The sequence below is a fragment of the Brachyistius frenatus genome, unplaced genomic scaffold (assembly GCF_029030835.1).
Source record: "Brachyistius frenatus isolate BFR_SWC_R1_liver_20210118 unplaced genomic scaffold, ASM2903083v1 Contig_117, whole genome shotgun sequence".
Lineage (NCBI taxonomy): Eukaryota > Metazoa > Chordata > Actinopteri > Embiotocidae > Brachyistius > Brachyistius frenatus.
Window position 1 is genome coordinate 974,844 of NW_027210716.1, and position 18,027 is coordinate 992,870.

General features: G+C 43.5%; 1 protein-coding gene across 3 annotated transcripts; it reads right to left on the reverse strand.

The window, feature by feature from the left end:
• Positions 1-736: 736 nt before the first annotated feature.
• LOC138629561 (nucleolar and coiled-body phosphoprotein 1) lies at positions 737-16,343 on the reverse strand. Of its 3 annotated transcripts, XM_069713345.1 has the most exons (8): positions 16,256-16,343; positions 14,888-15,430; positions 11,875-12,019; positions 11,148-11,250; positions 10,261-10,299; positions 10,121-10,162; positions 8,388-8,679; positions 737-1,978 (listed from the first exon to the last, which is right to left on the reverse strand). In XM_069713345.1, exons 2-8 carry the CDS (start codon positions 15,072-15,074, stop codon positions 1,755-1,757), a joined length of 1,032 nt encoding a protein of 343 aa, XP_069569446.1. In that variant the 5' UTR covers positions 15,075-15,430; positions 16,256-16,343; the 3' UTR covers positions 737-1,754. The 3 variants fall into 3 exon arrangements, with proteins under 3 accessions (XP_069569446.1, XP_069569447.1, XP_069569448.1); XM_069713346.1 differs by lacking the exon at positions 10,121-10,162; XM_069713347.1 differs by lacking the exons at positions 10,121-10,162; positions 10,261-10,299.
• Between the last annotated feature and the right edge of the window lie 1,684 nt (positions 16,344-18,027).

Below are 18,027 nucleotides of genomic sequence, written 5' to 3' on the forward strand. Positions count from 1 at the left end.
CTCTCTCATTTTAATCGACCATGCCGTCTAACTTCAATCTCACACTATAGTTCTCCTGACACAAGCACTGCTCTTGCTTTAATACCTTGAGCCTGATTTCATATAATAGATTTCATTCCACCTGGCAAAAGACAAGCAAAGACTACTTTCTGTCTAATTTCTGTTAATAATGGTACTCCACAGCAGCAGAGGGCATTTCTCACTTCATCATCAGTCAATGAGTGATGCATCAACTTAAAAAATGTTGCTTTTATTCACTCCTGTGAGCTGATTTTTTTACAGTGGAGATCTCCTTTAAACAGATTAGCCAGCTGCCAAACATTAGCTGAGGTAACTGCAATCTGCAATGGAAATCACACGTGAAAGGGAAAATCTGCCTCGATTTCAGCATCAGCGAGGATTTAAATTTCATCTGCAAGCTTGGAGAGCATTACCTGAAATTAAGCAAGAAATGTCTTAGCACAGTAATGACAAGCGTGGAGGTGCATCCTCAGGACCTGCTGAAAGAAACATTTTATACTGACCCTGATGAAGCATGCAGGTCTGCATGCTGAGGCTGGATCTACATACATGGTACAGCAGGTGAAAAGACTGATAATATTTCCATAGCGCTTTGTAAGATACAAAACATGGGTAAGAAATAGGTTTTATTTCATTGTGGGATCAAGAGGATGTAAGTTAGATACATAAATGATAAATAATTTTTTTTTTAAATGACTCAACAAAAGACTTTAAAGTTGTGCAAGTTACACAGATTTATTGTTTCTTTGACTTCGCCATACAGCCTTGACATCAAAGACAAAGATGTGTCTCATTTTATAGGTGAAAATTGCAGTAATGTTAAATATCCCATTACAAAATGTAAATTTTTCCATATAGAAAATGCAAAAATATCATAAGGAACAAAGTAAAACCACACATCTCAAAAATAGGACTGGACAAAGTAAAGAGCAGTAACAGAGCTGGATTATTTGGCAGCGACTGTCTAACATGCCAGGATTTGATCCACTGGGAGTGACAGATGAGTGCATTTGGCACTGTCATTGGTCCACAACAGGTCGCAGTGAGACTCCTGCCATGTGGCGGAGGGAGACATACATTGCATTGTCACAAATAAACAACCCTACACTATTCCCAGGGAGGAGACAGCAAGATGAAGGAGGGCCTTACTGTAGCTTCTCCTTTCACCTCAGTCTTTTGTTCAAGAGGACTGAAATTAGAAGAGAAAAACACAGAAGCTGGCGTGTTTGCACATGAGTGAATGTAAACTATCTCTTAAGTGATGAAAATAATGTAATTGGTAAGTAAATATTGCGTGCACAGGCTTTGTGAATTGGACTCAAAACTGTATATGTTCACATTTCACAAAGTGGATTGCAGCAACAATAAGTGAATTCATGCGATGCTCGTCAATTTCCTGGCAAAAGATAGAAGGATTGTGTTTCATACAAAAAGAACATTCAAATGTAATCCATTGCTTTTTGAATTTCTTTCCCACAAAGAGTGTTTACAGTACTGCAGCATCCAAAAATATAAGAACACCATTACATTCAAGCATTTCCGTCGCTGTGCTTTGGGAGTGATAGCAACAATGAAAACACATTACCATCTCTGAGCCACCTTTGGAGTTCTCCATCCCATTAACCCACTGGCTGAGGCTCCACATCAGGTGTCTGACACGGTCCTGTGTGGCTTGATTTGAATCACAGGGACGCACGGAGCTGGGTGGGTATCTGTCCATCAGCAGGTAAGGATTACCTGGCAGTAGGTGTGGTCGTTAGACGCAAGTGGCTCGGCTTGGTGGCAAGCGGTGGCTTGATGCCACGGGGAGGGGTCTGTGTTGAGCTTGAAGGGCTGTCAGCGCTGAAGGTTTTCATCAGCTGAGCCACCCGTCCACGTCCTGTGCAGGTTGGTGCGCTCCCCAATGTGCCGGCCTCCTCTGAGGCAGCCCTCCGAAACGCTTCTGATGCACAAGTATCTAAAACAAAGAAAGTGAGATTTCCTTAAGAGCTCTAGCACATGGGCGACAAACTAACCACCATATACAGAGGAATGACTCACTCTGATTCTTCACTAATTAGTTTGTTAAAAAAATATATATTAAAAAAAAAGCAGCAACATAAAAGCAGCTATGTAAAACTCGAAAACGAGGAATTCCCATTTATAATAATATTTCCTTGTTCAGGGGTCACAATCTGCATATGGCGAAAGGTGTAACAAGGCAACTTTGTTTACTGTTAACTAGTGATTAGTGTCTGATGGGGAGCTTAGATATATAGATATCTATCTATAGCGATAGATGGATAGATAGATAGATAGATAGATAGATAGATAGATAGATAGATAGATAGATAGATAGATAGATAGATAGATAGATAGATAGATAGATAGATAGATAGATAGATAGATAGATAGATAGATAGATAGATAGATAGAGATGTATAGACATAAATTATATATATTCTTTTTTTTCAGTGAAAAAATAGTTGATTTCAGTGAAATCAACAATATAAACAATGGGAGTCACACATTTAACAGAATATGCATGCTGCTGTTGTAAAAGCAGGAATCCAGTCTTCTGCCACTACCAAACCATTTCCCTTCTCCAAAAGCTGTGCCCAGATCTCCACTCTTTTCTACCTTTTTTTTTTTTCCTTCTTTCTCCTTTTCATTCGGCTCCCTTTATCCCATTCTGGCTGAGCAGAGGTCATCCTCAGTGGAAGTGTAGTAGGGACACAGCTGGGTGTAGTTTGTGTGTGTGTGTGTGTGTGTGTGTGTGTGTGTGTGTGTGTGTGTGTGTGTGTGTGTGTGTGTGTGTGTGTGTGTGTGTGTGTGTGTGTGTGTGTGTGTGTGTGTGTGTGTGCGTGCGTGCTGAGGTATTGTGTTTGAAAGAGGGTGTAATTGAGGGAGGAATGGAGGGAACAGGAGTAACGAAGGGGAGTGAGGGCCACAGGGACGGCAATGGAGAGCAGACAGACGCTGCTCAGACACCAGAAGGCTTGAGGAGCCACATATTTTTAGCGTCATCCCCGGGGGACAGAGATATGTGAGAGCGCCCGCGTGCATGACTACAGACACACACACACACACACACACACACACACACACTCTCTCTCTCTCTCTCTCTCTCTCTCTCTCACACACACACACACACACGCACGCACAAAATGAAGTGAAAACATGCACAAACGCACACACAGTTTCCAACAGTTGAATTTCAAACGACACGCACGTTCTCACGTTACATTCAGGTCCGCGCATGTTCTCACGCACATAAACACAAACACGCACCCTCACACAGCCCTCCTGCTCATGGATTCAGTCACGCATGCAGCCATCTCTGACTAACACCGCAGCAAGGCACACACATGGAGGTGGGGTACAGCCAAAACCACACGAGCACTCCTGGGGCCAGGAAACCTTTAAAGCTCTTGATGTCTTGCAGGCATGAAAGGGAGAGACCTAAAGTAGCCTTTAAGGTTGTGTTATTGTTTATTGTTGTTTACTCTCCCTTCTCTCACTCTCTCTTGCCCCTCTCCCTGTGGCTCCTGCACCTCCCTCTACCTTCCTCTTCATCTTCCTCTCCCCCTGTCTAGCCCTGCCTTCCTCTGCCCCCTGACCCGCGGTTCCTGTGTTAATGTCCTCTCGCCGCGCTGCGTGGGCTTGCCTCTGATTGTCTCGTTGTGTTGTGTGGTCACCACGGAAACCTTGGATAGGCTCCAGCAATTGAGGCTGACACACATTCAGGCACGCACCGAAAACACACACACACACACACACACACACACACACACACACACACACACACACACACACACACACACACACACACACACACACGCGCACAACACAGACACGGGCACATACACACTCAGGGTCAGAGAGTTTTTTGAGCTCAGAGCCTTGGTGCAGGTCTGAGTGGAATGCTTAATAGAGACGGAGAGATAGAGAAGGAGAGGGAGGATTGGTGTTGTGGGGATGAACTATATATATATATATATACATACATATATATATATACACATATATACACATACATATATATATATATATATATATATATATATATATATATATATAGCTATAATTTGAAGCAAAAATCCCTAATACTTTTCCACAGGAAGCCTGACTAACCTGTTTTTACACACCCAAAGAAATTTGCTCAAACTCCACACCTTTCTGCCAGAAACTCTCCTCTGCAGCTGCACCCTGAGCTCCGTCATTAAATCTACCTGCAACAACACCTATTAAAATAAGAAAGACAATGTCTGCATTAAATCACTCGTCAAGAATGATTAATCTCTCGTTTGAGATTTCGGATGCCACTCGTCACATCTCAGTCCAGCTCATAAATGTTCAGGGAGGATAAAGGAGAGGGGGCTGGAGGCAGTGTCAATGAGCAAGCCAGCACAAAAATTAAAGACCAATCTATCTCTTTAAAGACCTCCAGGTCTCTGGCAGAAAAAAGAGGAGGGGTTAGAGGGGGTGGTGGTGGAAGGGGAGGTGGGGGTGGGGGCGAGGGGTGGGGGACTTAGGTTTGAAGGTGGGGGGTGCAGAAGTGGGGCAGAGGGCAGAATTCCCGAGCAGCACGTCTGTGGACTGAAGGGCAGGGAGGAGGAGAGTGTGTGTGTGTGTGTGTGTGTGTGTGTGTGTGTGTGTGTGTGTGTGTGTGTGTGTGTGTGTGTGTGTGTGTGTGTGTGTGTGAGAGGGGAAGCGTGGGGGCGGGCTACTGTGTGGGGGCTGGAGCCCCTGTCACTTATCAGCTCTGGCTGAGCGTCGCCCTGGGCTAGAGTCGGGAAGCAGCGCTGGAATGCGCGTCCTTCCCTCTGAAGGTGAAGAGCGAGGAGAGGGAAGCCGACGGACAGACAGAGAAAACGGTTTATAAACACCGACGAGCACTCATACGCGTATTAACGTACTGACGGCCACTACTGAGGACTGCTCACGCACCTATCCTCAAATCATGGCCTGAACACATGCTGTTACAACATACAGTGTAATCCTGCATCTCCTATTTTAGCTGTGCATGCTCTCTTACACTGACTCTACACCCTGCCCTTATTATCAGTAATATTATCCATAACAACGGCTTTCCCTTTCATTTTTACGCAGATGATACACACCTTTAACACTTTGTCCAAATTAAGCGCATTGTGTTCAGCTTTACTAATCTTCAATAACAAAATATTTTGGTATTTTGGAGAGCCCGATCTATCCCCTAACCTGTAAATTAATCGCGTTGTTTTTAGAGTTTCGAATAGATGTAGTCCAGCTCCAGTTAATGCTTCTTAATACAAACAGATGTCACCAAAGCAGATTATTAAGTTCTTCTTCTACAAATGTTGCGTGGGCCACAGTCCCGGCTTGCAGGACGCAGGAATCCTTGTCATTACCCACATTCAAAAGAAAACAGCTGAGGCATGAGACTTCGCCTAGTTAGCCTCCTCCTCCCCTTGAAACAAGCTCCCTGCCATTGTCAAGGACAGACACCCTGTCAGTAATTTTTTGTCCAGAGTCAAGACACATTTATTCAGCCCTGTGTCCGGCCCACCTCAACTCCCACCACACCAGCTGTTCTTTTGCCTTTCCTTTCTTTCCTCTTCCGTACACTTGTCTGTTATCCGCTGCCCTGGCGCACTGACCAGAGATCTAATCTCCAGCCACTAATGTGGGTACACACACACACAACACACAACGCACGCACGCACGCATGCACACACATACACACACACACACACACACACACGTATGTAAGTCATGTTCTGTAAAACTTTTCCTGTTCTAATTAATGCATCACCGTAAAAGCTCTGAGCTCACCGCACATGCCTCCGCAAACAGAACGGGAATCCCTTAAAACACTATTTGATTATGCTATTCTGTGTTCAGTCCACTTAAGTTCAGTCAATACCTGTGAACAGGATTTCACAAATATTTCCAAAATTTTTGTCTCTTGATGACATTGTTGTGAGCGTGTTAGTTCTCCTGTGTCTGGCTTTCTGAGGGATGTGCCTGGCCTCCAAAATGCACAATGAACTGCCAGCAATATTCAGAATGAGCCAGACACGAAAGGGAGTGAGGGAAACAACAACAAAAAAAACACAGAAGTAGTTTCAGGATAGTTTTTCTTTTCATTCAACTATTATGAAGTGCTAAAAACAAGCAGGCAAAAGAACAAAGCCCCTCAGCTGTGAGGAACCGCCTGTTAAGGTGTCGTTATACTGAGAGATTGCTGCTGTGCTGTTTTGGGGGAAATGTTTTACATTGACACAATTTGACTCCGATAAGCTGACATTTCTGACCTCTTTTAACTCATCATTTTATTTAAAACTACACAAGACAAACTTGGAACAGGCAACCTATCAAAATCAGTGTTCAAAGGAGAGGGGGAAAAAAATTAAATACATTTTCTTTATTCATATTTAAGCTTCTTTGATGCTTCCTAACTGTGACAACCTGAGCAAAGTAACCTCCAGGAACTGTTGCAGCATGTTTGTAGTGACGATGTGTTGTAGGATGAGTGTTTTTCCAGCAGAGGGACCTTTTTGAGATGAGATTTTCCGTCCCAACTGGACTTTTTTTTTCTACTGTATCATTGGTTTCCACTGGATGGTGCTAACTTCACCCCTTACACAACCCATTTTTATGGATAACTGGGTCATTGTGTGGGGATTGAGCATTTGGTCAATTAATGAAATTGGTTGTTGGGTTTAAAGTCTGGGAATTGCAAGTTTAATTAGAACAAAATTGCATATGGTAAGACCTTGTGACAACAGGGAAGAAAAAAAATTCAAATCCTGAAAAACTTCCCAATATCTACTCAATAAATATCTGCACAGGAATAAGTACAGATCCACAAATACATAACTCATAACAGACACTAAGAGAGACACAGCATCTCACTTTTTGGGGAATATTGAGATACATGTGAAAATTAGTTTCAATGCTTGTAAGGGATGCAGTGATTGGCTTGTGGTGCCGCCACTCTCCTCTCCTTATTGCCTTTTAGTTTACGAAGTTACCTGTTTGTTCTGGTGTAATGACTGCAAAAACAGCCATAATAACAAACATATAACATTATTTCGTATTACTTCTGAATGCCAGTTTTTTAAGGATGAAGTGGTGTTACTGCAAAATTTCGGTTCAATTATCGGCTGAACAGCCATTTACTACTGTGTGAATTTGGAATATGGTGCATAGTAATTAACTGATAGAAAAGTTACATTTTTTTCATTCACTAAATTTACTGACTGCTGGAAATACTGAAATTTTGGTTGCTGTCATCTCTCATTAAATCAAAATTCATCTACTACTGCTCTGAATAACCAGGGATTTGTATGTCAGTCTGTCCTCTCACATCAAATTCAATCTGATTAAATGACCAGTCATCTCAACATATCCGGACTACATATCAATAATTTCACTGTTGACACCAAAGACAATGGAGAAGCTCCATAATGAGCAGGTGTGCAGGAGCGATGTGGTACGACGGGACAAATCCTAGTCACATAAGCTTTTTTTCCCCCTCTAGGCCTCTTTTACTCTGCCAGTCCATAAAGATTCCAGGCGGCTGAGGCACTATTTGGCGAGCGCATTGGGTTCGGGGGAAATAAATCCTTCTTTCTTGCCGCAGCGCTGAGAAACCTATCTAGTGTGAACTTCGTTCAGACGGGTTCTGCTCAGCTCTCCACAGCCATTATTGCTCTGCAGTGGAAGGGGGATTCTCTTGTTGGCTCAGCGACTGGTGGTGATTGGCATGTAAGCCAGTTGCAATACTGTGAACTCAATTTTCGATCCACAGCAGCGTCCAGTCTGTCTCCGAGATGAGACATCTAGGGCTGGTCACCGAACTGAGATACGTTTATGGCACGGACTCAGTTGCTTTGGTACTATCTAGTAGGAAAAGTGCTTTGTCATTCAGTACCAAATTTCGATATGGCTCCATCGAGACTTTTTCGTTGTGAAACGCTTAACTTTTTGCTATGTTATTGCGGGAGTAATATTCATCAGCTTTGGTGAGCCAATGCAGCGTTTAGCGTAAATAGGCTGTACGTGGGCGGCCCGCCCACTCGGTTTCAACCGAGGTCAATTTTACATTAGAATGGCTCATTTGAATCTTTTCAAACTAATTTTTGGCAACACACCTGTCTGAGTAACGTTCGGCTCACCTGTTTCTACTGATAGCATGTAAAGCATTAGGGTGCCCTAAGGCTTCCACGTGAGACCTTTAGGGGAACGCCAGTAAATTGTGCCGTCTAGCGAGAGCTTAGGTGACGTCTATAAAGTAGCTCCAAAAGAACCTGGAACGGGACTAGCTTTTTTTTAAAAATGTATTTATTTTGACATCAGACCCAACATGTACCCTTGTCCTTGACGGTATGCTCACTCACCTTTCCCTCCCTGTGGATCCTGGGGCTTCCGAGGCTCTTGTGAGCGTGGGCTACCTTTGGTCGGTGACGTCGTCCCAGAGTCTATTTTGACAGTGCTGCCGGGGGATGAGGACGGCGCGGCGGTCGCCAGCCTCAGATTTGTGAGGCCGGGTCTCGTGTTGACATGGCCCGGTGCCGCATTTGCAGAAGCTGGTCTCACGTTGACAGGGCTGACTCTCGTGGGAGGCCTGGAGCAGATGGAGGGCTGGGGAACCGACTTCTCCTCAGTTGCACTGGCTGACTTCAACTCGGGCTGCAGAGCGAAGAGTGACAAAAGAGGACGGAAGAGCGCGATCAGTGTTGACAGCTAATTCACATACAGTGGAATTACTGTCATGTTTGATTAAATCACTGGATAAATGATTCACCAAATTGCAGTTCTCAAATGACAACACTGCGCCGTGATGGAACACACAAGAGCTATGACCACTGATTAAGAGTTCAAGGATGTGTGGAGAGAAAATTATAAGGTGACTTGAAAATCAAGCTGCTGCGCTAATCTTCCTTCCTGATCTTACGCCTTCTTAATCAACAATCTCCCTCTCCCCTCCTCTCACAGGATGACTCCTTCCCTCTCTATCAACTGGAGAAAACCTGCAGCAGCGTTAGCAACAGCCACAGCACCAATCCAACCGTGTCCTGTTTCCAGGAAGAAAAAAAAAAAAAAAAATCACTCCATCTACAAACAAGACATTCAACAAAATAATGAATCTTGCGAGGGGAGACTTTAAGCTTTGAATTCTTGGCTGTCAGACTGGCCAAACCTCCTAAGGTGTAGATGCTCATCGCCACAGCAGCACGGGTGGGCCAGAGATGTGTTGGGGCCTGTAATACGGGAAGGCTGGTATAGATAGAAGATGCGAGGGAGAGACATTTCCTTCTGTGGCGAAGAGGAGGGGAAAAACAGAGAACAGAGGACAGCTCACGCGCCCAAACCTCAGGAGACGGTCCCACAATCCCATCCATCTGCGACTGACGCATTCTCTATCTCTGGCGTTTTAATTCCCTGATCAAGTTCATCAACCATCTGTTCTAGGGCAGTCCAGAAATCCTGCCTTGCCTTTGTGATTCAGCTGTTCTTGCAGAGTGTGTCACCTGCACGCACACACACACACACACACACACACACACACACACACACACACACACACGCACATTTGCATGCACATAAACACTGAAAGAAAGCAAGGGGAGCTGGAGAACACACTCCCCAGATAACGTAAGGCTGGAGCGATGATGGAGCCAGTGGGAGGACAGTTCGGTTCAGCTGTTCCCCGGAGAGAGCTGAGAGGGGTGCGGCAGCTCAGACAAGCCGGAGCGCAAGAAACGGAGAATGCTGGGGAAAGATGATCTGCAGAGAGGCTGGGAGCGAGGGGACAGCTGGCCCTAACCACCATTTCCCGTTACTCACAGAGGGTGGGACCGCCACGAAAAGACACACAGCCACTCTGAGGCCCCATTGTAAAGAGCTGAAGACTGGATCACTCTATTATTAATCCCACCTTGCCCGAATATGTGAGGCTGTGATTTAAAATGGGCTGTTTAGTCCAAACGACGCTCGTAACTTAACTGTTCTTTTCTTTGAAAAAAAAAACCAAACATCTAGAACGACAGCAAAATATTGTAAAAGTTGAAATGGGATTGCAAAAAGAAAAAAAAAAAAAAACAGACAGTTTGCTTTAATTCATAGATACCTTCTCTGCTGCTGGATGTGGTGAATGCTCACTCACTGACACCTGTGGGTTTAACAAAGACATTACATGAGTGGTCCAGGCCATGATGCAACCTGAGAGCTCGCACAGCTCAGTCACAGCATGCAGTTGCTTGAACTCACCGGCAGAGGGAGTAAAGTGCTCGTCTCCTCGCATTTCCCCTGTTGGGAGAGACAGTGCCATGTTAGTTGATACTGGAGGCGACACGTCAGCCTCCTTAACTTTGACTCAGTTCAGTACTTGGAATGAACAGGGGGGGAAGAAAAGGCAAGAGTTTATGAGTTAGTTTAAGATGATTATAAATGTATTGCAAATGATACGTATTTAAAAAAAAAAAAAATATATATATATATATATATATATATATATATCTGCAGTGAGTCTGGGGGTAACGTGTCTAAAGGAAAGACGGCGAGCAGCTGAGTGAGCAGCGCGCAGCTTTAGCTCAGATAGCCGTCGTGGTTCAGCCCAGATGAGACCATCCGCCCCGGCTCGCTCCTGCTTAGTGCGTGCAGGGTTGCCATGACAACGCAGCAAATCTCTTTTTGAGATAGCGTGAAAAAAAAAAGGAGGCACCCCCTCACACACGCACACACGCACGCACACACACGCACGCACACACACACACACACACTCTAAAACCAGCACGCTTGTGCACACGAATGCACAGCCCAGAAATCATCTGCACCTTATTTTGACACAAAAGAGATACCCCGATTTGATAGTTTTTAACAAACTGCTCCAGTGATGGAAACGTTGGGTTTGAAATGGAAATATTGATTTGATAAAAGGGATATTATGGGATGTGGTCAGCAATCCAGTGATTCTTAATCTCAATCTTGTTATGTCACATTTTAACCTTTCGATATGAAAAAAAAAAACAGAAACTAAACCGTAAAATCTGATTTTTTTTTTTCCTCCCATATCCCCTGAATTATCTTTGTTCTCCAGCTTGAGAATCACCAAAACTGATTTGATTTCTGAGGGCCACAAACAAACAGCTACACACCTTTAAATTCAGTGAGATGCCAGGTTGTGCTTTAGGAGGGAGGTTCTCTCTCTCACTTCTGACAGGCTCTGTGATTTTTCTGCTCTTCAGGATTGTTTGATGGCTGCAAAACATAATTAGGCCATGTTAGCAGAATCATAATTGGATTTATTGACAAGTAAGTTTTTACATATGAATTTATCTCTGTCTAGTGGTGCGTAACAGTCAAAATTGAAAAAAAAAAAAAATAGGAAGAAAAAAAACAAGCTTTTATATAATAATATTTTACAATACACAATAAGTACAAGAATATGCACTAGAGTAAACATGCACAGGAAACAGTATGTGTAATGGGCAAGTGTAATAATACAAAGAATACTAATAATTCTGTAAATGTAAGGCACCATGTTGGATGTGATGAGTTTACAGATGTGCAAAATAAGATTATAGCCCTCATGTTATCCTATGTGAGGTGTATAGATAGATAGATAGTATAGATAGATAGATAGATAGATAGATAGATAGATAGATACTTTATTAATCCCACAAGGGAAGATTTTTGCACTACAGCAGCATTATAGGTACAAACGTGTATGATGTGACCTTGTCGATACGGCCAGCTTCATCTTCCTTTATACAACAGAAACCCACTTTAATCCCCTCGAATTACAGTCTGTAAGCAACACTAATGGATTTCTCAATGTTACATGTTGTTTACTGTCTGTTTTATATTCCAAATGTTTATTACCAGGTGTTGTTCTGAAGACTTGGCACCTTCTTTTCTCCAAATCCTGAGCAGATGAACTTTGCGCTCAGCTCATCCACCTCCCCGATGACAATGACCGCCACGTCTCCATCTCGGCCGAGCAGCCAGCTCACACTCTTACTATTTGCTGTTAAAAACACAAGCACACACACAACATAAACTAACTTGAAACACCATGTCAAAGTTTGGAAGTGATTGTGAATTACCAAAGAGTCTATAATCAGAGAAATGCGGAAGAAACAAAACTAGAATACGGCAAAATATTTTATAGAAAGATATCAAACTCATTAATAATAACAAAATAATGTTTTCAGATATTTTGATGTAAAATGTGTTCTTTACAGTCCTTTTCAAGTTGCTGACTTGTAAAGTTTATATCTAAACTTTTCAGGATTTTGAAACCCCAATCAAACAACTCATTTGAAATGCTGTATTGATAACTGTCCTAATCTCTGAGATAACGACTTGTTACTTCGGTCATTCTGAAATAAAACCGTCAACTTATCAGCAGTGTGTCTGACAAGTTCGGTCTGCTCTTTTGGCTTCTTTGACAGGATGAACAGCTGGTGGGGCCCAAGAAGTGCGACTCAAATGTACGAGAGAAGTGCGCTCGTGCTCCTTTGGACAACATAAACAGAGCTGAAAGTTACGAAAATCCCTTGTTGTGTTGCTCCAGCCCCCCTCTCCCCACCCCTGATTGTGACGCGACAGCGTTGCTTAATTCCCACCCAAAACCCAATGCCAATTTCTAACCCCAAAAATATCAGTAAATGCGATCTGGTGTTCAACGCTCACTTGGCTGTGGCTTCTCCTTATTTGTCTTTGCGAGGACGCTGCGTCATCGTGAGTTTACAGGCAAAAGCGGCGCACGCACTCTCGCGGGTTTAGTCTCTGCCCTCCGACAGCGTTTGGGAGCACAGAGAAGTTACTTTATAGAGATAACCCGGCTGACGCAGGCTTCGGAGGGGAGGGCTCCTCGCTTGAAAACATACTTTCTGGTTTTGAACTGGTTTTGCCAGCCTGCCCTGTGGATCGCATTCCAGCGGGACATGCCACGGGTGCTATGAAAACACAGCAGTCAGAACAAGCTCAGTAAACAAGCGAACATCCCCAAACTGACAGCAGCTGCAACCGCAACACGGTTGTCAGGTGCACAGAAGGTGGATCCGGTCAATTTAGCCTGTGACCCTGCTTTAGTAGATAGACAAGTTCCAATGCAGTCTACAATAATGCAGTGCGCATCAAAGGGGACATAATGTTTGTAAAATGATAGAAGATCAATTTCTACATGTGAGGATCAAAATCAAAAGTTACTAATCTGTGAAAAAGTTCAGTCAAAGCTGCTGTTTTTCTGCCTTCGTTACTGTCACCAGTCGGCCTCCAACATAAACACACGCATACAGTTCCAGTCAGCACTTAAACACTGATTACCATAAAGTCATCTTAACCGCAGAAAAAGTCCCCATGATCTGAGAGGGCTAAAGGCTAAATGTGAACTCTTTAACCACAGCCGTGTGGGACGACGGCTTCGTTCCGTGCTCATGAAACAAACTTCTCTTTCCCGCGAGGCCATCTAGATAAAAATCTCAAGTTTCTCTTTGTTTTTCAAACACATACATTTCCTGCAAACTTCCTGTTTCTACCCCTGCCAATTGTTCAACAGATTGAGCCGTGACTCACTTCCTATTTTTACACGGAAACACCAACACTATTTCCTCTGCACAAATGACAGAAAAAAAAAAGAAAAAAGAAGGAGCCTGTGTAGAGAAGAGTTGTGATGTCGGCCTGCAGCCGCCATGCAGCCCGCTCAGGACAACTGCGTTGGTCATTCGGAGATAGACGGAGCACTGTTCTCTCACTCTGCACCGCAGTTGATAGTCAGCACTTTGTGATCAGCTAAGACAAGACAGATCCTGTTAGGATGTCAATCAGAGTTAATGCAGTGAGCTGTTAACTGGCTTTAAGTCATACTGTGATATTATGAAGCTGCAGCATCCTTCCAAACCTCTGCGGTTCACTTCGCCATGTAGGAGTGCTTCTTCAGAATGTATAAATAGTGCAGTTTGTTATGTCAGAGTCATTACACAACGCGTTTCTCGTACTGGTACTCCCTACTAAACCGTACGAGGGAAAATGCGGACAGGCGAGATTTCTTCGTGTGCGTCAGACCAGTTTCAGGATCGACTTTCTGACTTTCTGGTTGTCGTTTTTTTGTTTGTTTGTTCGTTTGTTTCACGCATGCTGTTAACTCCAACTGTTGCCTTTTTTTTTTTTTTTTTAAACCGGAGCCGGCACCTGATAAACAAATTTACTATTCACGTTGCACGAAAGCAAAATATGTGCATGCGAAGACTATTACGTCAGGATGTATCACAATAGCACCTCTCAACACACTGTTATTACTTTGCCCTCGTAAAACGTTAACTACAGGGTGAATATTATTTTACCGTGACATCTAATTTACTTTGCTTTTGTGAATGTTAACATTCTCTGAGTGTGATGTCAACATGAGTTCATCAGCATCGTCACTCAGCTGTAATTGTTTAAGACTTGAGATCTAAATCAATGCTAGTGAAGGATAAATAGCCTTTACTTTCTGTCTCTAAATCTTACAGCATGTTCCCATTGGTTCCCCCCCCCCTCCCCCAAGTCTCAGTTTTTTCAGGAGACTTCAAACCAGCCGAATGGACTCGAGGTAAATTCTCTGTACGGGCTTGCAGACAGCTGTTGGGATGGCGGGGAACATCAGCGACAGCAGCTTAGGATGTCTGTCCCAACTGATGAACACGTGCTTCGAGCAGTCCACTTCTCTACGCTTCTCTATCAGGTAATTCGCAGGTCACTCAATGCACAAATGTTCACTGAGAGGAGTCAGAGTGTCAGAATCTTTGTTGAAATTGTGACTGTGAGTCGGCTTGAAAAACTTGAAGCTGCACTCCGTCATCCAGATAAACAGGAAGTCAAGTTAACAGAGGTGATAGGTCGGCATGGTTACCTTTTCTTGGCTTTGTTCGCTTGGACTCGGCGTCCCCCCCTTCTCGCTCCAGTTTCTCCTCCCGCTCCTTCCAGCGCCGCACCTGTTCCTGCCGCATTTTCAGGAACAGAGTCTTTTTCTGGTCCTCGTTAAGGGCGTCCAGCACATCAGGGTCGATGTACATGTCCTTTAAAATCTGCTGCAGCATGTTGGCGGCAGCTGAGCGGCGGGTTAACTTGGTACCACCTGGCCAGGGAGTCGGAGGGAAGGAGGTGCTGTCCTTTGGCCAGCAACTTCTTGAGGTGGACGGTTTGTAGAGGTGGTTTATAGTCTCATGTTGTCAGGAGAAGACCTTCACGGCTTCTTTTTATCATCAAATCACTCTTAAACTCTCTTCATGAGTCAAGGAGCAAGCCCATTCTCACACTGCCCTTGTACATACTGCACAATCTCACGCACACTCACTCAAACACACACTCAAAATCCGGTTTCCTCTCTGTTGTGCTCCCCACCCTTGCTTAGATGTCAGTTTTCCTTGACTTTGGAGGTCATCCTCGGGAAAATCTACAAGAAAACCACACGGAGAACGTTTGGAGGATTATGTTTTGACCTTTTCAAAGCTGCAGTGACACATGTGTGTGTGTGTGTGTGTGTGTGTATATATATATATTTATGTATGTGTATATATACACATACATAAATATATATATATATACATATACATATGTGTATATGTCTTGATCCCACTTTTTCTCAGAAACATCTTTTTTTGGGAATAATTCCTTGGGAGATTCGGTTTCAGCCGGGTATCTTGTCCCTCCCTTCATGAATACTGAAGAGCCCAAAGACAGTTTCTCCACTGACAGAGGGACTGTAGCCTAGAATGGGAGGAGATTCCACAGGAATGGGACTGTTTCTGTCATCAGTGGCCCACCTCGCTCCTTCCCCTCCCCTCCACACATCCCTTCCCAAACCCATGTTCCTTTCTCTCTCTCACCCCCCCCCCCCCCCAAAACTCCCATAAGATAGCGGCTCCATTTTAACATGGTCACTGCCTGGTTGTAAAAAAATAAATAAAAAAAAACCACCAAAATAACTGGGTCATAGCAGAGGATAGCGTGAACCGGGTTCTTTAAGAAGGGGACTGAAATGGACCCCCTCCAATCACAGTGGGTAGTTAAACAATGGTTACCACCCTACTGCAGCACTTGGAGGGAAAGAAAGCTTGTCTGAGACTGAGAACTATCAGACTGGTAGAACACAGATTGGTGTGTGCTAAACACACTGTAGGGTGTACGGACGGAAACCCGGAGAGAAGGGGGGGGAAAGTGAGTGACACAAAACAAAAGGGAGTTGTAAGAGAAGGGTAGAATTTGGTGAAGTACTCACAGTGGGATGTAGGCAGCCGCTCCACAGCAGAGTATGCTAACTAAGCTGAGAGAGTCAGAGTGCCTGTGGGTCCTCCTCGTCTTTGTGTATGACTGGGCTGATGACATCACAGCATTCCATAATCTCTTTCCCTCCCTCCCTCTCTCCCTCTCTCTCTCTCTCTCTCTCTGAGACACTCTCGCCCGCTTTCACACACACATTTTGATTTAAAAATAAATAAAAATAAAAATGGGAAGAGAACAATTCAGTAGGTTGACCTCACACATTCAATAAGTTGTAAAAGGACTGAAAATCCTAAACCTAAACTTTCAAGTTCCTTTCCCACATGCAAACCTCTTCCACGGAATACACACAACACATTTAAATACAAATACAAACATGTTTACATCAACATGGTAATAACAACTAATTTGAGACATAACTCACAGATGTTCTTTTTATTTCGTAAAAAAAAAAACCGTACATGTAAGTTTATACATGCTGTGCTTAATTGAATTATACTTTGAATGTCATGTCTTATTTTCTTCCTATAAACAAGGACTTTTTGCCTTTGAAATGTGAATCACAGATGTCTAGATATAATGACAGGCACTGTGACTAAAAACATGAGCTTTACAGTTTAGCACCATGGTGGGAATGTTTGTTCTATTACTTTTTAGTTTAACATAAAAACCTCATTTAAAACAATAAAACCTAAACAGACCCATTAATATACAGAGGCTCTCATAGCATTAAGTGGCTGATTACTTTACCTTGTCTGTTGTTAGCTCAGATTTTGAAGGGAAAACCAAATTTCTCAGTTGGTACTCTTTTCCTTTCTCCTCAGTTTCTGAGGCATTTGTTGGTAAAGAGCAGCCTCTAGTGGCTCAAATCAGAGAAACCTGCAATGAATTACGTCACCACCGAAGCCAGTGCCCAACTGCTCAGGACTGTAGCACAATATTAAAGTTGAATAAAAATTGGAAGCAATATTAAATCGAATAGAGCATTTTCAAGCATATGCTGCCACCATATGGCTCTTATAGAGCTAAGCACCAGTTAAACACGCATGCAGGCACTTGTACACAAAGGGTAAAAAAAAACAGCAGGATGTTGTGCGTTGTAGCGAGCCATTTGTAATATTTAGTGCAGTCAGAGAGATATCAGGTGATGATGTTTCAGCAGCAATCGGGTATGAATTTGACACATTTTCTTAGATTACACTGTGGCAGCAAGACCCCATTAGACATGTTGAATGGCATTAAAATATATTTTGCTTTCACAAGGATAGACCTTGGTTTGAGTAAATACAATTCATCACTCGTTCTGATGCCCTGTTCGTGCCTCTGCAGCTGTGATGACCTCAACCAATCTGGGTTCTTGGATGCGGAGCAAAGTCGGAGTCAGAGTCGGCATCTGGGCTGAAGTCCATCTCAATTTAGCACATCCCCTTCAGTTTTTTTCACCCTCCTTCTTAGCCAGCAGACGGACACCATCAATTTAATAGCAGAGCCTAAACATACAAATGTCCAGCAGAAAATGTCTTCCTGAGCATGTCCAGAGCACTGTGCACCCTGACCTCCCTGAGGAAAAATTAGACAAACTCATATTTCTCTACTGTGTTTTTTTTCTGGTATGTGGTTGAAGAGAAGGGAAAGGATTGCTTAAAGTCGTAAAACATCCTCTAAATGTTGACAGTCCCGGCAACATAACTCTACGTCGGCTAATGACTTTAATAATAATAAGCATCTTCTATATCGTACCATTTTATTAACGGGCAATAAACCAGAAAT

What these genes read in the sequence shown, in the direction of transcription:
- LOC138629561 (XM_069713345.1), bottom strand. Translation starts at nt 15,074, where the DNA reads ATGCTGCAGCAGATTTTAAAGGACATGTACATCGACCCTGATGTGCTG. An exon ending in GCACTTTACTCCCTCTGCCG is followed by an intron (nt 10,163 to 10,260) that starts GTGAGTTCAAGC and finishes TTAAACCCACAG; the next exon opens with GTGTCAGTGAGTGAGCATTC. An exon ending in GGATCCACAGGGAGGGAAAG is followed by an intron (nt 1,979 to 8,387) that starts GTGAGTGAGCAT and finishes TCTTTGTTTTAG; the next exon opens with ATACTTGTGCATCAGAAGCG.